We start from the raw sequence: 22048 nt of genomic DNA, 5'->3' as shown, positions 1-22048 counted from the left end.
GGGGGGCGGACGGGGACAGGAACCCGGCGGCGGTGCAGCGCCGATCGGGCTCCGTGCTCCCCGCGCGCGGGCGGCGGCGGGTTCCGGGGCCGCGCGCTTCCGTGCCGCGCGGTGTTGTGGGAGAAGGGGCCGGCCCCGGCGTCTCCTCCCTGAGCCGGCCCCCGCCGCCCATCCTGCGGCTAAGATGTCTGACATGGAGGATGATTTCATGTGCGACGACGAGGAGGACTACGACCTGGTAGGGCGCGGGGCTTCGCGGCGGCCTGCGGGGGGCGCGGCGCCGGCCACGTGGTGCCGCAGCCCTGGGCCGGGCCCCCCCGGGCCGCCGGGCGCCCTCCTCCGCCCCACGGCTGCCGGGGGCGGGCGCTGCGCTCGGAGCAGGCCCCGCCGGGCTCCCGCCGCCCCTCCCCAGACGAACGGGCCGGTTTCGGGCCCGGCCACTGCGGCCCCTGCTTGCTGCCCGCGGGGCACGGAGCTGCCAGCCCCCTGCGGGCCGCGGCGGCGAACGGAGGGAAAGTGCGGGGAGGGGAGCGGGGAGTGAGGGGACACGGCCCAGCAGCCCGGTCCTCGTGCTCAACTGCTGGGGCTTCGGGTGTTAGCGAGGTTTTTGCTCTTGTGGTACCTGCGTTGCAGGGTTCGGGGTTCCTGTGGCGTGTCTAGGTGTGTTTTCACATCAGGTTTTGCTCTGAGCTCTTGCAGGTAAAAATAAAGTGTAAGTGCTGCTTGCAATTAACAGCAGACAGAGCAATTTGTCCAGGAAAATTGGAGAACATAATGAGATTGGATGTAACAAGTCTCTTTTTAATTATTAAAGCTAATTACTTTTTACAATTAGCAAAGCGATTTCAAGATGGGTTAATAAACGAAATAGTTGTCATCTGAAACAAAAAATCTTTGCTGTGCTCTCTGATCAGTTATAATCCCGTTGCCATAATCATATATTGGGGCTTGAGATTCTGTTGTTTTTGTTTTTCCGAACTTTGCATAAGTTCTTAGAACTGACACATTTCTTAAAACACTCCATATAGTTGAGGATTAAGAGTCTATTTCATCTTTTTCAGTTGAGCTTGTACTCACAGTGCTGCACTCTCACTGAAAACCCCAGCTGCTTGCTTATGGAAGGCTTGTCTTGTGATGAATTATTTGATGACCATTGTTACTTACAAGTTAACTTAAAAGACTTATTTGCTTTCATTTGAAATAGATTCTGGTCAGTTTTTTATTATGAACTGCCCAGAACGACTGGATGACACTGAACACAGAAAGAAAAGGAAAAAGTGGTTTTGTTTTTGAGTTTCAAGTTCAGATGAGAGTGCTTGGCTGAGAGGCGTTGTCATGTACCCGTGTCAGTATTCCAAAATCAGTCTTCACTTAACGCTCCCAATAATCTTCCACTTAACTCCCTGAATGAATCCACAGATTTTTATAAACGAGCTCCCTGAAGGAAATACCCTGAGACCATTAAACATATTTTGTGTCAGTTTATTCCAACGTCAATTTCCATCCATTTTTATTAACACTTAAATCCATGTACTGGTATAAAATACCATGGTTATTTTTCCATGTGATACAATCAAAGTAATACTAAACAGCAGAATTCATGTTGAATACGCATAATGTGAGAACTGGATGTGTAGAGAAATCATTGGAATTACATTTTTCAATATTTAAATGCATCTGTCACAAATAAATTTGAATAAGTCAGTGCAACTCTGTGCTCAAAATACATTCAGTCAGCTTTCACCAAGAATAATTGCTGGTGTGATGCTTTTTCTTCTTCCTGTGTTAAGTGTTTACTCCATTATTGGAAAAACCTTCCTGAAACTTCTTGCTTAGGGCACTTTTCTGCCCATGACTGCAGCTAGCTCTCATGGAACATTTTTATTGTCATTTATTGCCCCTAGGCCAGACCTTCCCAAATTTAAAAATACTTCTTGTTAGGAGCATGTTCATTTCTTTTCAGTATGTAACTTCCAGGTAAAACATTAAAGAATACTTACACTGCATCATTAAATAAAACAGGTTTTTTTTTTGTTTAGTTTGATTTATAACAAATGAAGGAAAAAAACAATTTAAGAATAAAGATAGCTGAACTAGTTTCTACATTCTTGCAATGACAAACCATGATTGTATGATGTTTTCAGATGTTCTTGAGACTGTAATTGCAGTGTTCAACAAAATTGTTTTGGAAAATAGTTAAATAAACCTCTTCCTAAGACAGGGCCCGATTTCTTCCTTTCATGTAGATATAAATCTAATTAAATTAACAGAAGACTATAAGGGGGTGGTTGGTTCTCAAGTTCAGCGTAAAAGCAGCTGCAGAAGGATGTGGAACGAAAAACTGAGTACAAGACAATACTCAGACAAGTACAGAACTGAAAACAAAGAGCATACCTGAGCTTTGGTGAATGTTTTGTAACAAATAGGAAGAGTGGCAGAAATTGCAGAAGGCACTAATGGATTCAGAAATAGATAGCTATTTTGTCAAAATACAGTACATTCAGGTGTCCTAGGGTAACTGCTAGCGTAAAAATACTGGGAAAAAAAAAGTTTTTGTCAGTTTTTACTTAAGGTGGTTATGGCTGTGCCTCTTTAAATGTGCTTTTGACCTTCCCATTGAGTACACCCAGTCAGTTATGTTTCCTTTAGTATGCAAATGTTTTGCATTTGAACTGAAACTCAGCTGATGTTCTGAAGGCCCAGCTCTTTCCCAGCTTCATCATCTTGGATTTTTGTATAACTGGAGGAGTTACTACACTGCCAGACAACTGAAGACTGCCTGTTACACAGACCATAGTTTACTGCTTCAGCCTAGTTGTTCACTGGGATAAAAGGCAAGGTTTTTCATGTAAATGGATGACCTTAGCCACTCATACAGAAGTTAACTTTATCTGTTGGAGATCTTTCTATCAACAACAAAAAATCATTTATTTTTATGGGTGGATGAGCCTACCTCAGAAGTTGCTAATAATATATACTGACAGCTTTGATTATAACACGGATTATTGCACTTTATGCCTCAGTAAACAGAATAATGTTTACTGGTCATTATGAAAGCCGCTGAATTTTAATTTCCCGTTTGATGCTGTTAGGTACCTCCTGATTTCAGCCCAGGTTCTTTTTATTGTTTCAGCTTGAGGGTGGAGAGGGAAAGACCATTGTAACTACCATTTTTGTTTTCAGCCTCAGACAGAGAACTGTGTTTAGAATTGTCTTTGAGACTAAACTCAGCCTTTCTCGAGAAATTGATTCTTGCAGTCAAAATGTTAGCACATTGGCAGTTATTGTAATCCCTTGACTTAATTTTTTTGTTTTAGATACATAAGGAATTTGTCTGTGGCGTTCTTAATGAGACATCTTATTATGCTCATTATTATTATGCTTATTATTCAACTTCAAAATTAATCTGGGGGAAGGTAGCCAAATCTGTTTGCTGAACAACTTGTCTGTTATGTAGTTGTATTATTTCATTGACTTCAGGAGAAGAGCTTTGTACAATTCGTGTGAAGAGCCATCGGTTTTCACTCCGGTGAGATCGCCACAGGTTCATGAGGATCAGCATGGCTAAAATACGGGCAACATGCTTTCAGATTACTGAGGGATTCCCTTTTCATGCTGTATCTATATTAAGAAGTATGTGGTCATGCTTTTTATTTCAGGCTATCAGAAAGGCAGAATTGGTTCACTGTTTCTTTCCAACCCTGAGAAACATACTCCATTTCAGAAAGAATTTCTGTATGCTCTCAGACTTGATAAGCAGTCTCATCAGTAAAGAAGGAAATTTTCCTACTTTACATTGATGCATTTATAATAGATACAGTTGAAATTTCATGCAGATAGTTACCTCTTCCAGGTCTTTACGTTTCAGTATTGCTGTTATTTTTGTTACGTATGTGTAAATATATATTGCAAGCAAGATAGTGATAAGGTGGCAAAACCAAGCATTCATAACTAGGGAAATACCAAATCAGGCAGCTCCAGTTTATGCTCTTCTATTTCTTTGTTATATTTAATTACATTAGTATGTGACTGAAAAAACATTCAGTGTGCTTTACAAAGGACATGGGATACACTGTTCTCTGAATTCATTACCATTTCATATTTAATATGGATTCAATGTGTGTGTCCTGGTACTTTCTTTTATGCAGTTCTCTTTGGACTCGTCCACAAACACAGAATTAATAAAGTCAGGGCTTATTTTCCTCATTACCATAATGTCTCAAAAGGAAGTATCGAGGCAAAAAGCATGAGAATAATTAGTACATTCTTTCCAACTGAACATTGATAGGTTTGATGTAAGTTTTGATTATTATTACTGTAATTATTTTAGAGAAAGTATTTATCACTCTGTTCAGAACAGAGCTCCCTAGGATCTGATATGCAGTTCGGTGTTAAAATGAAGTAAATTAGATGTCAGTTACCCCGACATGGACTCTTAGGATGCCCAGAACTATAGGAGAGCTGTAAGATAGCGGTGGGAAGAAAAGGCACTTTTTTCTGATACAGTTTACATGTCGTAATACAATTTTTTTTTCTTTCTGCAGTCTTCTGTCTCATTTCTCTGCATCTTCCAACTTCTGCTTGAGACAACACAAAGGCAGAATACTGCCTTTCTGTGGAACTGCAGTGGCCCCACTGCGAATCTCTGGCTTCACAGCCTAATTATTCCTGGTGTCAGTAACGGGCTGTTACGAGCCCTGATGTGAGCCAGCAGGCACTAGATGGCTTGCAGAGGTAGCAAGTAGGAGCAGAAGAATACTGAGGTTCGGAACGTGGAAACGAAAACCAGGACTACCAACATGTGGCTGAGTAGTTGCAGGCTTGTTACACAAATCACTGTTGTTTTTACCCTCATGGTTTGTCTCGGAGTTTTGTCCTCCTTACTTTTTTTGCACTGCGGTGTGGTTGCTTTCTTTTTATTCATCTGCCTGGATGCCAGTGGTAAATGCACACAGAAACTGTTCTTTGCTTTCTGGCCTGGGGCTTGGGGCTCGTGTGTTTGGTTGGTCACCATTGGGGACAGTGCCCATGATCTGTGTGAAAATAGTGCATGTTCATTTTAGATGAAATGTTCACAAAATTTAGCTGGCAAGCTAATAGATTAATGTATTGAGCAGTTGTTTTCAGAGTTTTTTCAGTTGGCCTCATTTTGGCATTTTTGTGTTTGGGGAAAAAAAAAAAAACAACAACAAACCAAACCCACATCACTAGTGCTCTTGCAAAATATCAGGTCCTTGCTCCAAATCCTAGAGTTAGACCTCCTAAATGCAATGGTTATGAAACAAAGTTAGTTGAAGTAAAATCAAATTTTTACCAGACTTGTTCTCAGAAACAATTGAACTTCACAAAAAAGAATGCTTTGAGTCATCCCAATGGTTGAAATTTGGTAAAATTACCAGCAATTGAAAATGATGATAATAAGGGCTTTGTTGTTAACAATACTTAGAGGATTAATTTCTACAGAAATAGAGCTCTTTGTATTGTGTCTTTTGTGAGGAGCATATCCTCTGCATAGCTACTTTCCCTTTTTATTGAAAAAAGGTTTGCAAAGTAGTTCGCTTGCTGAACAATATATAGAAAGCAAAAGTTCAGGTTATCGCTCCACATGTAATATAGAATTCAGGGAAGTACTGTAGGCAGGAGAGGAGGATTAACAGCTAGTCAAAGGTGGTTTTCACAACATACTGCTTTCTTTGCTTTTAACTTTATCAGGTTAGTGTGCCACTCTGTTCTGCTGGAATGCCACAATCTGCTGTTAAATGTGGCTGATGGAGTGTTAAGAGTTGCCGAGTTGACGTTCCTCTGCCTGTGAGGAGAGGTGCCGTGCTTCAAGAGCTTTATGCAATTTCTCAAGCCGTTGGCGAAGGCTCCTGCTATGGTTTGCTGAAGCCATGGCTGGTTTTCTAACCTCCCTGGCCGCTTGCTCCTCTGCCAGCACTCGCCAGCCTCAGCGTTGTGTCCCTGTGTTGGTGGGCCTGTTCTCTTAACCCAGCAGGGCGAGCCATCGCCCAAGACTCGTACAGCTAAGATGCTGTGCAGGTGCTTTTCTGTGTGTAAGTTATAATTAAGAGTATTCTTGGCTGTGCAGAATGTTAGATCTAGATGATATAGTTGAGATTTTTAGAATTAGGTCTAGCTACTCAACATAGAGTCTTGTGCACTTCTGTTTTGGTACTGCATTTGCTGGGGAAACAAACTTTCTAGGTGCAAGATGTTGAGTTGGGAAAGTTGTTCGGGCAGGAGGCAGGGAAGTCAACAGTAATGAAGAGGAAAGGTTAGGTGTACAGGATCTGAATTTATTGTTTAAAAAACTTTTCTGTTTTCAGTACTTTCAAAAGTAGAACTTTTCACTGTTTTCAGTTTTCAGTAGTTGAAGGAAATGCATCTTTTTCTTAGTTTGAACTTTGAGGAGACAGCTTCACACTTTTCTTTCTTCTTTCCCCTTGTTCTTGGCAAAAGCTGAATGCCCCTACATTCATTCCATACTGCACTAAGCCATCTCTGCATCAAAAGAAGACAGAGTAGAGTGCTGGTCCTTCTGAACTGTTCAGCACTGGCATAATTCATATGGTTACCTCTGAGCCCTCCCCAAGGGTACAGTGAAGTTAATTGTAAAATACCTGGTGAGTCTCTGGATGTAGCATTATTTTTTCACTCAGTTGAATGAATGTTTTTTGTTGAAGAAAAAGAAAATCCCTCAATCTTGGCATTTGGCTTTTTTTTTTTCCAGCAGTAATAAAAAAACTAGTATTGCAAAATTGGAAAAGATAGATAGGGTTGCCACTACGGAGTTGTAGGTGCCCCAGACAGACATTAAAATGGTGATTTAATCAGCAGCCTAGTACCTATAAAAGCTAAACCTTCCCAAATACATCACCTGTCTAGGCATACATAACTCATGCCATGGGTTGCCTTCCCAGATAGATGCATCCTGCTTCTAGGTAAACCACATTCAGGAGCAAGCATTGCTTCCAGCAGGAACTCCAGTATGAATTCTCTTTTAAATTGCAAATGATTCCAGTCCAGGGTCTCTGACCTCTGTTTTTAGGAACGTGTCATTAAGAAAAGCATGTTTCCAAAGATAGGAAAGGCCTATCTCCCTTACAGCTTTGAGTCACTATCAACATCCTAAATTGATGTGAGGCAAATAGGCATCAACTGAAGGAAAAACGGAGCTATGAGGGTATAAAACGCTTCCTTTGATGCATTTCAAAGTGATTCCATTAGGAAAAAATAATCTATAAACCTACACTTATTCTTTATTATGTATTAATATTAGTATGAAAATAGCTTTATGGAATATTTAAGTAGCATTAAGAAAAATGATCTGAAAAAGGGCTTCCTGCAGGAGTCCACATCCAGAATCACTGCCAGAGCCAAGATGAAAATTAGATGTTTCTGGCTTCAGCCTCACAGAACCCATTGCTTCCTAAAAGGAATTAATTTAGTTTGCCTACCTTTTATCTTTAAAAATAGATACTTCTGCCAAAAATACTCTAAACTTGAACAATGCAGAATAAACAAGGCATCGACTGACCTCACGTACCTTAAATGCGAGGTTGCTTAAGCTTTGGCAGCGGCTGCCTTCCTGAGGTGCCCTGTACACTTCCAGATGTCGACAGCCTGTACGTGTTGCATTGCTCCATCAGTGCTGGATCAATAGGGAAAATAAGCAAACTACAAGGAAAGTCTCCCCGGTGAAATAAGATAGTTGCTTGCTGTTTTCTTTGGAGTTTTCCATATTAAGTATGGGAATGCAGAAAACAGGCTTGTGGCCCTCCCTATGCTTTCCAGACTGTTGATGTTTGCGAGTACAAATAAACGCGTACGTGAGCACCTTGTCTGCATGTAACGAGTGGAAACGTGAGCAATGTGTTCTGAAGGTTGGATCAATAGCTCAAGGACCATGTTTATTAAAATTTGGGCCAACCGTGAGTTTCCAGAATTAATTTTTCCATTAGAATTTCAGAAGACTAAAGAGTTAATTTAAAACTTCTCTTCGGCCATGGCTTTGAAGAAGGAGTTGGCAATATATGGGTGAATGAAAGAACAGGTGTGTGTAGATGAAGAAGTACAGGAAAAGAAGAAATGGCAACTTAAAGAAGGGCACCTGAATATTGTTTCTGTTGTTAGAAGGGAAAGGTACTCCGACAGTAACTTTGGAGGTTTAAGCAGATTCTGTTAAACAGATCATCTCCCAATAGCTGAGCACTCTGTTGACAGAAGTTGGCTTGAAAATGCAGCGTTTTGAAATATTTTCGATTCATCTAAGCCTCAGAATTATTACTTGAGATTTGACTTTGTTGGCGGTCCGTAATTTACACACAGCAATAGTCCTTCAGCATAAAAAGATAAAATAATTGCTTGTTGGCTTGGGTTTTTTCATCAGAAAAGCCCCAGGGTGCTAAAAAAAAAAAAAAAAAAAAAAAAAGGAACGGTAGAAATAAGTTCTTCAATTTATTCAGTGGTGGTGTACATGAGGGGCAATTGATTAAACTGTTGCTTAATGCCTCCTGGCCCCGCTGGAAGTATCATTAGCATTTTTCCCAGTCAGTTTCTGCTGCTCAGCAAAGAAACAGCTGGTGTTACTGTTCCTATTTTCTCAGATGAGTATGGATCTTTAGGATGTAAAAAGGCAGATGAGAGATTCGTGGAGGCCTGTTATACCCTCTGTTGCTGAATCATTACTTGTTTGGCAGCTCAGCCAGCATCTTCACTGTGGGTAGCAAAGGTCACGTAACAGAGCACCTTTTAGGAGACTAGTGGCCTTCGTGTTTGCTTCCTCCGTACAGAAATGGCATATACTATTAGGCATCTGGCCTTAAACAGCAAAATTAGCTGAATTTTAATAATACAGACTGTACTTGTCAGAAAGGCAAAGTCAGTTCATTAGTTCAGAAACAAATATGTTGACAGGCAAGTGGTGGTGGATGGCGAGGCAGACCTGGTGACGGAGGAGAGAGAATCATCTCAGGAGTATGTACCTGATACCTGCTTTGAAACCCAAGATTTTAGTATACAGGCCTTCCGTATCATACATCTTACTACAGTTTACCTATTTTCAGTGAAATATTAGATGTTCCAAACCTTATTTTTTTCCTGTTTTATAATGTTTGTTTTTTTCCCATTTTTTATGTAGGAATATTCTGAAGACAGTAATTCTGAACCAAATGTGGATCTGGAAAATCAATACTACAATTCCAAAGCTTTGAAGGAAGATGATCCAAAAGCGGCACTAAGCAGTTTTCAGAAGGTTTTTTTCTTTATATTATCTCTTATTTTTATATTGATTCTGTAGACTGCAAGCATATTCCATACATATTTTAAAATATTTGCTTATGATTTGAGATATTTTCTCTAATTGTAAGAGTAATGTTTATATTTTAACTTGCTAATGTGCTAAGTTTATCACTGGACTACTTGGATTCCTAGCTGACTGCCTTTCAGGATCATGCTTAGGGAGCATAAATAGGACAATAGGCTAGTCCTATTTTTTACAGAACTGAGTTTTTAATCTTCAGAATTTACTAAGTTAATTAGTCCTAAGTGTGTTTTCATGTGTCAACTATAGAAACTAGATCAATTTGTGTTTTAAAATGAAGTGGCATTTTCCTCAGTGTTTTACACAGTGTTTGGGTTGCTATCTGAATTCAAAACTTTAAATGTGTAAATACTGAATGACTGTTTCTTTCCTTCACGTCAGTATTAAATTTTTAACGTGCAAACACCGTCACCAGAAAGCAATACGTTAGCTTGGAAAAAGGGAAAAGTAGAATTTTTCCTTGGAAAAGTAGAATTTTTCCTTGGAAAGGAAAAAGTAGAATTCTGCATCTTTTGGCTTATTTATAGTGTGTAACAGTATTTATATACATGATTTCAAAACCAAAAAAACTTACAGAACTTGACTTGTCTATGGTATTATTAAAGACTGCAGCCTAGGAGTCTTCCTGATGTGTAAAGAAAGTATAGCAATTCAGAAGCGTGCATTCTTTGAATAGTTTAGTTGGGGAGTTGTTTGAGTCAATTTTGGGGAGTGTTAAAACTTTTTTGTCCATATATTTTCATGGAATGGTGCTAAAGTTTATTGTTTGATGTTAGATAACAAAAAAAAAAATCTATTAATAACAATTCACCATCCCTACATCACCTAAGGTATGAAAAATAATAAGATACCTACCCCTCTCTAACTTCCTCAGTAATATCAGTGGAGAGTGGAACTGAAGAACATGGCAGAGTAAAACATTTCTTTTTATGAAAGATTTATAAAGATTGTTTAAAAAATTCTTCTATTTCAGGTTTTGGAGCTCGAGGGTGAAAAAGGAGAATGGGGATTCAAAGCTCTGAAACAGATGATCAAAATAAACTTTAAATTGGTAAGAATTTCAGCTGTCACTTGAGAAGAAATGGTTTAAATACAGATTTGATCCAGAGGTCTTAAATTATTGTTCAAATTTATGGCTATGACAACTAAATCTGCCAGAACTTGTCATTCACATACTTTAATAGCTACTACAGGCATGGCAGAGAGATTATGTGGTGGTTGCAAGTCCGATGCAAAATAGCTGCTGTAGTCAGCTGAGACTCTTGAGTATCTGACACTCAGCCCTTGCTATCCTCAGGTATCACACCATTGCAAACTCGAACATTTCTGTATGTGTGTACTTCACCAGAACAAATAAGTGCAAAGTATTTTTATGCTACGTATGTGACCATTCCAAAAGGTTGTGTAGCCATTTCTATTTTCCTAATCATGATAAATATTTTAAATATCTATTCTATGGAGTCTTGCTTAAGTTATTCCTGATTCTGCTGCTTATGGATGAAGTGCTGTTGTAAAAGTTCCTCGCAGCAACCATTACTGCCTAGCCTTTCTGTTATGCTTTGATTTCTGTGTGTGTTGCAAGATGTAACTCAGTTTTTAATCATTAAGACAAAAATATAACAATTTTGGTTTTCTTTATAGACTAACTTTCCTGAAATGATGAACAGATATAAACAGCTATTGACCTACATACGGAGTGCAGTTACAAGGAATTACTCTGAAAAATCCATCAATTCTATTCTTGATTATATCTCTACTTCCAAGCAGGTTAGATCATCAGTTCTTCCATTTGGTGGTTTTCCTTTTTACGTTCTTAATTGTGGACTTATTTGTATATATGGTAGTCATGTTTGTTTGTTTTTTGACCTTATTAGAGAGTGTTCACAATATTAATTTTTCATCGTATTTTAGACTGTATTTCCCACATCTAATGGTTTCTATGAATATACATAACTTTTCAAAAATTCATATTTTTGTTCAAGCAGGTTGAATTATTTTTTGGCAGTTTTTATCTGGAATTTTGATGCTAATAAGTAAAGTAAATAACTTTTCAGCATAGTAGCTACACACTAAGTGTCTTTTCAAATATAACTTGCAATTAAACGATGCTTTATTTTGGGGGGAAAAAACCTGAAAAATTTTGCAGTAAGGTGTTGGTGTTAAATATCATTTCCCTTTGAGCGTGCTGTTCAAGCTAGGTACATGTTTATAGAGAGACAGTCCAGCTCCTTTAATGGTGTGTACAGATTTACAGAAAACTCACCTAAATTACTACTTTGAAGTAGTACCTGCATATAGAAGATCATTGGTCTTCAGGGATGAATCCTCTGTCATCATCCCAGTCCTTCCTGTCCTGCCACTTACAAGAAAGGGAAGTTTAATAGATGAAGGATGGTTTACTTTTAAGGTCTAAAGGATTGACTTGGGCTGTACGTTGTTGGTGGAGTTTTTGGTCGGAATGCACTTGGAGCCAGACCTGGAGGGACAATCGGGAAGTGTGAACTTCAATTCAAATTCACTCATAGCTGCAGATGTGCTATTCCAAAAAAGAATAATGGCCAGAAACAATACTACTGAATTCTCTGTAGAACCTTTGTTAAAGGTCGCATTCAGCAGTTAGATTTCTGTTTTGGATACTGTATTTTTGTATTTTAAGCAAAGAAATAGTTTGATGTGCTGGAGAGTTTTCTTTCACATGGTGTTGGTAGCATAGAAAGGAGAAAGCATCTTTGTCTATTTCTCTTTATAAATTTATTTTCTATATGATATGTAAATTACTATTTATTTTTTTTTAAGTAGTAGCAATGCCCATTAATGTTTGTCTTTTGTTACACAATGTAAGACTTTATTATGTAAGACTGGCTTCTGTAAGGTAGCTTTCATTTTGAACTAGCATGAAGGATGATTGCAGATCTTAAAATGTGAATGCTTTTTAATATCTTATTTTATATAAGAAAAGGAAATTTTCTTAGTGTTGTTACTTGTGCTCTTTTTACAATTCAGTAAAATGCAGATACCTTTCTTGTTTTGAAGTTCAAGCATGCACATTTAGTTTGTTCAGATTGACATTATTAACAGGTACAAATTTGCTGTTTACAATTATAGAATTCTGATTTTTTATGTCAGATGGATTTGCTTCAGGAATTTTATGAAACAACACTTGAAGCTCTGAAAGATGCTAAGAACGATAGATTGTGGTTTAAGACAAATACAAAGGTAAAACATAACTCATTTTTTGCTTTGCTTTGTGACACTTTCAGCTAAATTTAATAAATGATAATTATGAAATCTTAGTAGATCTTAGTACTTGTTTTTTTTTTTTTATTACAGCTTGGCAAATTATATTTAGAACGAGAAGAATATGGAAAGTTACAAAAGATTTTGCGCCAGCTGCATCAGTCATGCCAGGTACCTTTATAGTCTAATCACTGTAGCTTTGTAAACAGCATTGATTTTGTTACATCAGTTGTTGGCCTTTGAGGCATGTTGTTAAGCTTTTTTAGTACAGAGGAAAAAAATGTTATATTTGCTTTATTTTTCTGTTTGATAACATGAATGAAAAGTGATTTGAAAAATGCATTATTCCTTACTTAAGGATGATTTTAAAAAATAATTCGCAACTATTGATTAAGTTTCATCTTGGCCATGTACAGGAAGGAGAAGCACATACAAATAATCTAAAATTATAGATGTTTAGTTGAAAATATAGCAAAGATTCCAAACGAGCATTACTGCAAACTGAAGCTACAGTTATTATTTTCCATGTTGGAAGGGAAAAAAATAGTTGTGCAGCCTGCTGTGCCTGTTTGTGTCCCCTTTTCTTCCTCCAGCATGGAAAATGGGTTACAAATATCTGGGAATTGTTTCTGTCATAGGCAGTAGAAGAGTTGTATGTATCTCATATATATACTATATATAATATATATATATGTTTGTCTGTATCAGTCATTATGTTTGTATACTGAGAGAGTGTGGGTTTTTTTGTGTTTTGTTTGTTTTAAGGAGAGTGGAAAAGAATAAAGAACAAAGTTCTCAAAGTTGTTTTAAGGCAAACAATTAAACAAAAATACTGACTTTATTAAAGAAAGGGCTTGAGAATTTGGCATACTGCAAGTGGCTTGAGTATTATGTTTTGTGTTTTATATTTATATCAAAATTTCAAGTTTTTAGGCAAATCCTTATTTTTGACAGGAAATTAGTGAGAGTATTTGGTAATGAGTTTTCTGTCAGTGTAAAACTGAAATCACTGTTCTCTTAAAATTTCACAGTATTTATTACTTAATCTATCCTAGACTGATGATGGGGAAGATGATCTAAAAAAAGGTACTCAACTATTGGAAATCTATGCTTTGGAAATTCAAATGTATACAGCACAGAAGAATAACAAAAAACTTAAAGCACTATATGAACAGTCATTGCACATCAAGTCAGCCATTCCTCATCCGCTGATCATGGGAGTTATCAGAGGCAAGTTAATCTTGAATCTTTCATTTAATTTGTTGTAGATAAGCTTAATGAAAATCTGATAATTAATGTTTTTTCAGTTTCAACTACAAAGACAAAGGATCTTGTAGGTTCATAGGCAGACAAACCCTATGGGAATAAGGGACTACAAATGCTGAGACTATGGGCTCATTGTTTAATGCTTACCTTCTGTAGGACTTCCAGCTTTGCTGCTCTGGTGCCCAAGTACCAGATGCACTGCTCAGCCAGACAGAACAGTTGACTACATATAGTGCAGGAGAGAAGCAACAGAGAACATGGGGAAGAGCTGAGCTGTTTGACTCCGTGGCAGGCACCAAAGGATAAATGCACAAGGCTTGACAGGGCTGTTAAGTGGAAGGGACTGCTATTTCTGTAGTTCCCTTTTGTAAATTTGTGTGCCATCATCTTACTCTGGTATAGGTACTTGCATAAACAATCTAGCAGTAGTGGGTGCTTCAAAAATAAAAGGAAATGAAGAGCGTTTCTCAATTTTTATGTATAGTTTTGTTTAATATGTTGGGAAAATTCCATAAATATAGGAAGTACGTTGCCTTTAAAATCAAGATAGATTCCATTACTTATTTTTTTACAGTATTTTAACATAAGGTTAAAATAATTATTGGCTGTGAGGATTAGTGTTCTTTTACATTTATGGTGTGGGTTGGGCTTTATTTTTTTTCTTCTTTGGAAAAGGTTTGTTGAAATGGCAATGCTGTATGTGAAGGCCCTAGTGCTTTTTTTTTCTAGAAATTTTAGAGAATGAAAAGACTCCCCAGAATATTTCAGTAATCTATTTAGAAATAGCGTGGAACTCTTTAGTACAATTATTGTAGTCTGCAACAAGCACGCAGTGTTCTTTTTCTCTTCATCTGTGTTTTCTTTTCAGAATGTGGAGGCAAAATGCACTTAAGAGAAGGAGAGTTTGAAAAGGCACATACTGATTTTTTTGAAGCATTCAAGAATTATGATGAATCAGGGAGCCCCAGAAGAACCACTTGCTTAAAATATTTGGTCTTAGCAAACATGCTGATGAAATCTGGAATAAATCCGTTTGATTCTCAGGAGGTACTTTTAGAGATATGATTAAGTCAATTAGACATATTGTCTTATTTTTGCCTTTTTTTTTTTGTCTTTGTTGAATTGATAGGGATGTTACCCTAAAGATGACAGCAGAAAAAATATTTTAAATCTGAACATTGTATCTTGCTTTCTGTTCTTTGTAGGCTAAACCATACAAAAATGATCCAGAGATTCTAGCAATGACGAATTTAGTAAGGTAAGATTTTTGGGGGGGGGAGGGGGGGGCGAGGCTGAGGATGGGGATGGGGGAACCGTAGTGTCCAAAGCAGGAATGGAATATTTTTAGAGGTGGTTTTCTCTGCACAATAAACACTTTTTTCTTTTTTTATATATAAATATGGGGCAAATATTTGTGGATTGGTTGTTTTTCTTGAGAAACTTTTATTTACCATGACATATCCAAGTATCTATACTGTACCAGAAACGTGCTGTTATCCTCTACTATGATGAGTTTCTTGTGCAATCACAAAACTCATTTTTTTCCTTCAAGATAGTTGTGTTATGTAGTACTGCAACTGCACTTTCAGGTTTGGCTGATTAGACATGAGAAACTGAAGTGATTGATAGCTCATACTAAAGACAATAGAATAATTGAATGCACGGATATTTCGCGATTACTAAAGGGGGTTCATAATTGAGGAATACGAAGTGAATTTCTCAGGTGTTCTCCAGCATCCTTCAAATACACATAAATATCAAAAGAATGTTTCATTACCTCTTTGAGGCAACTGTGAAGTGAGGACTTTTAGGGTATTAAGATCATCAGACGAAATAAAATGAACTGAGACAGTCTTTCTATATCGTGCTACGAAGCTAACCTGTTCCATCCACTTTACCCTGCCTTTGCTTTATCAAGTAAAAAAGAAAAAAAAAAGCATAGGAAAACTTCCTACCTTTTTATTGTGTAAGAAGTAACATGTGCTTGCATTTTGAAATACATGGTCAATCTCATGTTGGAACGAACCTTGCTGTGATACTGCTATGGTGCTGCACCATTGTATGTGTACAAATGGTTTCTGAAAGTTCATTCATTATTGACATAATAAACTGCCAAATCGTTTACTCATCATTAAGGGAATATTTCCAGTAATTCCACTTCAGACTTGTCTATTTCACTTTCATAGTTTCCTGTGAATTTGAGGCATAAGGAACTCCAGATGGCCTTACCCAATCTGATTTTATTCATATTCCTAATTTATAACTTTTATCTTGACATTTGAGTATAACTGCTTCTTTAAAGTTAATAATGCAATTAAAGTGGTGTGGAGAAGAAATATGCAGAAGATAAAATAAATTCCAAATATTACAATTATGTTTTTCATTCTTCTTATATTCTACATTGGGAACTTGAATGTGTTACGTATGCTATAAAAGAGACTTCTGGAATAAACAATAATATATACTTAACTGAGATTCTATTTAATTGTGAAGTACAGTTAATGGTTTCATGTGATAGAATCCCGTACACTCATATGACTACGTTTATAAATTCCTCAAGTTCTGCCTTAAATTTAACTGGTCTTTTTCTTTCCCCTTTTACTGATAATCAGGGATTACTTTTATTTTTTGGCAAATTTGTACAATTGAAAATATACAGGGACCATAAAAGCAAAATAGACGTTGTTTTTAAAGTGTTTTATCTTAGTATTAAGCAGAAACTGAAAACATGTATTGACCAGTATGTCTTTGAGGTTAAATACTGTTAGCCAGTAGCTTAGTATAACTAAGCCTGGAAGTTTGATTGGTGAATAGATAGTCCCTGTTACAGCTGACAGTTCCTCTAAGAAAAGTTAATAGATGGGAATTTTAAGACCATTATATTTCAAGAAAAAGGCCTTGTTTCAGTGGTTACAGCTCTTACCATTAAATGATGTCATGGTACCACTATTGAACAGTTATGATGTCTAAATCTACCTTTGTTTACTCACCTTTTCTCAGATAACAATTGAGCAATTAAACTAAAAATACACTATAAATAAAAATAGTAATAGGCCAAAATTACCGATGGTTAATCCTGGAAGTCAGGCATTTCTTCCATCTTCCAGTATTTTCATAATTCAGATTAAGACATTCTAGAAAGAACAACACCTCCCCTGAAATTTTTTTACCTCTTATTTTTTACATAAAATAGGGCTTCATGAAGCCAAAATACAAGGAATTATACTGTCCAAAACTGGCTGGGCTTAGGATTTTTATAAGATTATATTTTTTAGTACAAAGATTTGGAAAACAGAGCACACTTGCAGAAGAACTAAATATTCTTACTATAGTTTTGTAAATGTTACCAAAAATTGGAACTGGAGAAAGGTCATTTGTGTGGCATCTCAACTTGAAATAGCTTTTCTTTACACAGATTCTGAATATAATTATCACCAACACTAAATAACTTAATATAGATTTTTAGAAGATGCAGAATGAAGCCTTATGAGTCTGGTTTTAATTTTAAAGACAATAATTCAGTCTCCCATTTTTCTGAAGTGCCTATCAGAATAACGACATCGCTGAATTTGAGAAGATTCTGAAAACAAATCACAGCAACATCATGGATGATCCCTTCATAAGGGAGCACATTGAAGGTATTTTTGCAGGCTATTTTAATCCTTTTTTCACTGCTTGGTAAGATTTTTTTTATGGTTTATTTTCTCTTTGGCAGAATGAGAATTCTTTGTGATTCTACTTGCAGACAATTACTGCTTACATCCATGCTGCTTATGGACAATTCCTTTACTGTTTCCAGTTTCAAGTTGGTCATGGCCAACAGGCATACAGAGGAATGTTAAGAATTGCAGGAATAATGAATAAACTTCTAGCAAGAGAGGGTGTTCTAAGATAATATCTACAGTGGTTTTAGGCACTGAATATTTTGAGGTGTGTCCACCCCTACTGATAAAGAATTAAGTAACAGCAACCCTTAGTTGTAAAGGTTGTGTCAGTCTCAACAGTTAGATGTTCACTAGTTTATAAGGGAAATTTTCTGCTTCAGATGAAAGATATAACATGTAGACAATGTAATGAAAGTTGGATTAATAAATGTGTAGCAACAAAATATGTAACAATACATTCTAACGTATATGTACATAATTCTAATGTATATGTTGAAAACAGTGGTTGGATTTATAATACCTATACTTAATAAAACGGGAACACACTAAAACATGCCCATCCATTTCATTGCCATGACAAAATAAAATTATCCCCAGCACTTAGATAAGTGCTAAGTATCTTACACTAGTATCTTGAGAATGTAAAAGTCTCTCTACTTGAATGCAGCGTTCATTTTTCAAGTAACTACTGTTTTCATCAAGAGTAGGACTTACTGTGGGATTGCCAGATCAGTTAGCTGGATAGCTACACGAAAAGAAAAGAGTTAAATCCAGAGACCTGGTTTTCTTACGCTTCTTGTTTGTAAAAGAGAACACGGCAAACAGCAGGGGAAACTAAATATAATCCCTCTACTGCTGTTACATGTCGACTGCTGGTAAGCTTCAAAGTCTTGTAGGGAAACTCAGTAAGATTAGAGAGATGGATTCTTAAAGAAGGGAGTATAACAGAACTGGAAAGCAAGAAAAGGAGGACAGTCAAATTAAAGGGCGAGGGAACTTGAATTTCACCCCTTCTATAACAATGATCTGCAGGGAAAAAAAAAAAAGACGCTCATCTTTTTCAGTCTGTAGTGATACATAGTGCATGTTTATGTTTGTAATGCTTCCATACCTTGTGTTGTTGTTTAATCTCTTTGGTTTTATTGAGATGCGTAATCTGGTCTTCAGTATTATTTTTCATTATATAAACAATACTTGTGTAACCGGTTAGGTAAAAATGGAACTAGCTTTTTTTATTACCTAAAAAATTAGCTAAAAAATGGATCTAGCTTTTTTTCTATTAATTTACAATGGTAATTCATGCTTTCATTTTATACAAAATTTCTTTAATGTAAAAAATTACTAAAACAATAGCTGCAGTATCATACCTAACCAAAATCAGTCACTTTATGAAGGCTCTGTTTTTATCATTCTTCTTCTGTTCCTCATCGTAATTATGCCATTAGACTCTGACCTTTATCTTACAATATTAATATTTCTCATGAAGTTAAACGCACGCAGGCTTAAATTTCAGAGCTTTAAGAATACCTCTTTTTACTTTAGTACAGTGCAAGCATTACAGCCATAAATTAGAGGGGCAAACGTACTATGTAGTAACCTTCATGACTTAGGCAATTAATTTGAATCATTAAAGTTTTTACTAGGGAATATATTGCTCCCTGGTTGAACAATTTTCAGCTTTATCCATCGTCAGAGTTGTGTATTGCCATACTGTCCCTGAAGGAAAGAGGATCTCTATTTTGCTGTGCTTCTCCACCTCACTAAATTTGGAAGTACCTATGACCTAAAAAGGTCTTAGAATTTAGGATATATTTCTATAAGGAGTTGTATTGCACCCTTACAAATGCCATTGTTTTTACAGTTTTGTTTTTCTTTTCTTACAGAGCTTTTGCGAAACATCAGAACACAAGTGCTTATAAAATTAATTAAGCCTTACACAAGAATACATATTCCTTTTATTTCTAAGGTATGTGTTAGTGGAGCCTTACATTTGCTTAAGTAAATGATTAATTATGAATAAAAGTTCTTAAATACAGTGGTTCCAGAAATAGAACATCTAAAATATAATCTAAACTGTAACATTGTACTGATGCACTCCTGGCAGCTTTGCAGTGTGCAAATGTAAATTTCAGGCATCTTCCAAATGCTTTTTTATAATAATGCACTATGATATATTTCTAAAATACTCAATTACCATATTCTACTTGGTGTAGAAAAGTACTTTTCTGAAGGAAAGTATAAAAAGTGAAAATTGCATAATTATGAAAATTAATTCTACTGATACAAAAATCCAAATTTTAATCTTTTGTTCAAAAGATATTTTCAGATGTCTGTATTTTAAGGCTATAAGACTAGAACTACTGATTTCATTCTCTAATCTGGAAGGAACAAAAGCAATAAATGACAATAGATTACGTTTCTATCTCCTGTGAGACTGATTTTTCTCAGACTTTGTCTGATTTTTCTTGCAAAAATTCACAGCATTCCAAAATATTTCATAAAATATGAAGGAAACCTAATAGTTATGTTTAACTTGTAATAGCATAATATCCTGTCAGAACTTTTTCATTTCCAGAATTTACTTGAGCAGAAGATCCATTTAGCCCTGTAAATAGTTTTGAGCACAGGCTAATTCTTTTCCGATGGTTATTGCCTTATTTCATCTTGCGGTGTGTTTTTGTTTTGTTTGTTTTAAATACAGTCAGCAAAGAACTGTTTTCTGGAGCTTCCAAAAATGTTGCTTTAGCCTCTTCAGCCTTATTTGAGAGGTTACTTTCTCTTGATCATTGGCCATATATACTTTGAGTGGAGTTCTTTTGCTTGACGGATCATTGTTGAATTAATACTTTCAAACATTAATAAACATAAGTCAAACCAAATTCTACATAAGAAAATAAAGACTGGAAGGATTTAATGTTGCAAACCAGAATACCAACACAATGAGATTTCTTTTTCTTTTAGGAGTTAAACATAGATGTAGCTGATGTGGAAAGCTTGCTTGTGCAGTGCATATTGGATAAGTATGTACTTTCTTCTTGTTTACTGATCTCTGGTTACTTTAAAATAATTAAAGAATATTATAAACAACAAAATATTACTGTGCTTTATGACAATACTGTTTGACTCTAAAACCAAAAAGTAATGATGCTGACTATTATTTGCTTGGCTTACAAGCAATAAAGTATATTTGTAAGATGTGAGCCAAGAGAATTAATTATGTACAGAGATTGAGTAGCATGCTTTTTACTTTAATTTTAAATTACACAAGAAATTACTTGGATTGTAATGAGATTATGAAAATGATATATTATTAGTAAATGCTGCTTACACCCATGTATATTTTCAAGTATACTTTCAAGCTGACAATTTTTTTTAGTAGTCTGTTTTCCCTAACTGGAAAAGCTCAACTACAATTTGTAAAATCTTTTTTTGGAGGGTAGCTTGTTACATCTACTAGGTAAATACGATCCATATGTGGGTTTGTATTTTAATTTCTTTTTACATACATCTCCATAATTTGTGATTCCTTGTCATTGAAGAAAAGTTTACCTCATATTGCATCAGACTTTGTATGTGGGTCATGGCTAGGCAAGTAAGATACACATTGCTCAATGAATTAGTTAAATTGGTTTCTAAACATGATGACAACTATAAAAGGCGTTACTACACGGGATAGTTGAATTCTGAAATGGACACTGCATCTCCCTCTTATGTAAGACCTCTTATTTTACCTCTTGATTATTGTTTGCTCCTATTTTCATGTGCATTAATGATTTATAGTTATTTATTTATTTCCTTCTAGCACTATACATGGCCGAATTGATCAAGTCAACCAGCTCCTAGAACTGGATCATCAGAAGAGAGGTGGTGCACGGTATACTGCGTTAGATAAATGGACCAACCAACTAAATTCTCTCAACCAGGCTGTAGTCAGCAAGCTGGCCTAACAGAAAACAAGCTTTCACAAACGTACTTAAGGCAACAGTGCAGTGATGTAAACCTTAAAAGAACTGGGAATGGCAAAACTACTGTCGGTTGGTGTGCCCTGAAATTATTGGAGTTATGGCAGAAGTGCTTTTTTGATCAGCTGGTTTGTGTTTTGCTGCTGCATTTATCCCAAGAAAAAAACAGCTTTAATCTCCAGAAGAAAACCAAAATGCCACGGGATTTATGCTGTATTGACATCTTGCCCTAAACACACAACATCCTAGTAATTTGTCAAAGGGCAATTAATGACCAGAGAGAAGATTTTTGTCATGATTTTAAAAACACTGACATGTTACTGTTGGTTAAATTTAAACATGTTTTACCTGCAGAAATTCTCTCACAGAAATAACCTGCAATAACTTGAAATGCATACCCTTTTGAACACTTCCTTTTCTCATGTATAAATTGAAATGTTTGCTGCATTTTGCAAAATGTCAATTCTCCAAAAATGTGTCCGTTTTTTTCTGTACCTGCAGTGTAGTAAAGGTTTAGAAGAAACCCCATAATTATAGTGGCATACTGTCACTTAGGTTTCAAGCAGCAAAATAAACAGTGCAGTTCAGAAATTGTA

General features: G+C 36.4%; 1 protein-coding gene across 3 annotated transcripts; it reads left to right on the top strand.

Moving 5' to 3' along the window:
* Positions 1 to 82: 82 nt before the first annotated feature.
* On the top strand, positions 83 to 22048 carry COPS2 (COP9 signalosome subunit 2). 3 transcript variants are annotated; one of them, XM_083850139.1, is made up of 13 exons: positions 83 to 238; positions 9140 to 9253; positions 10296 to 10373; positions 10964 to 11089; positions 12449 to 12538; positions 12653 to 12730; positions 13615 to 13789; positions 14694 to 14872; positions 15031 to 15083; positions 17366 to 17463; positions 19374 to 19456; positions 20452 to 20510; positions 21293 to 22048. In XM_083850139.1, the coding sequence occupies exons 1-13, from the start codon at positions 185 to 187 to the stop codon at positions 21435 to 21437; spliced, it is 1332 nt and encodes a 443-aa protein (XP_083706265.1). In that variant the 5' UTR covers positions 83 to 184; the 3' UTR covers positions 21438 to 22048. The 3 variants fall into 3 exon arrangements, with proteins under 3 accessions (XP_083706265.1, XP_083706263.1, XP_083706264.1); XM_083850137.1 differs by having other exon boundaries at positions 13615 to 13823; positions 14659 to 14872; XM_083850138.1 differs by having other exon boundaries at positions 12428 to 12538.

The sequence above is a fragment of the Anser anser genome, assembly GCF_964211835.1.
Source record: "Anser anser genome assembly, chromosome: 10".
Classification (NCBI taxonomy): Eukaryota; Metazoa; Chordata; class Aves; order Anseriformes; family Anatidae; genus Anser; species Anser anser.
This window is presented reverse-complemented; position numbering and strand designations above follow the sequence as displayed.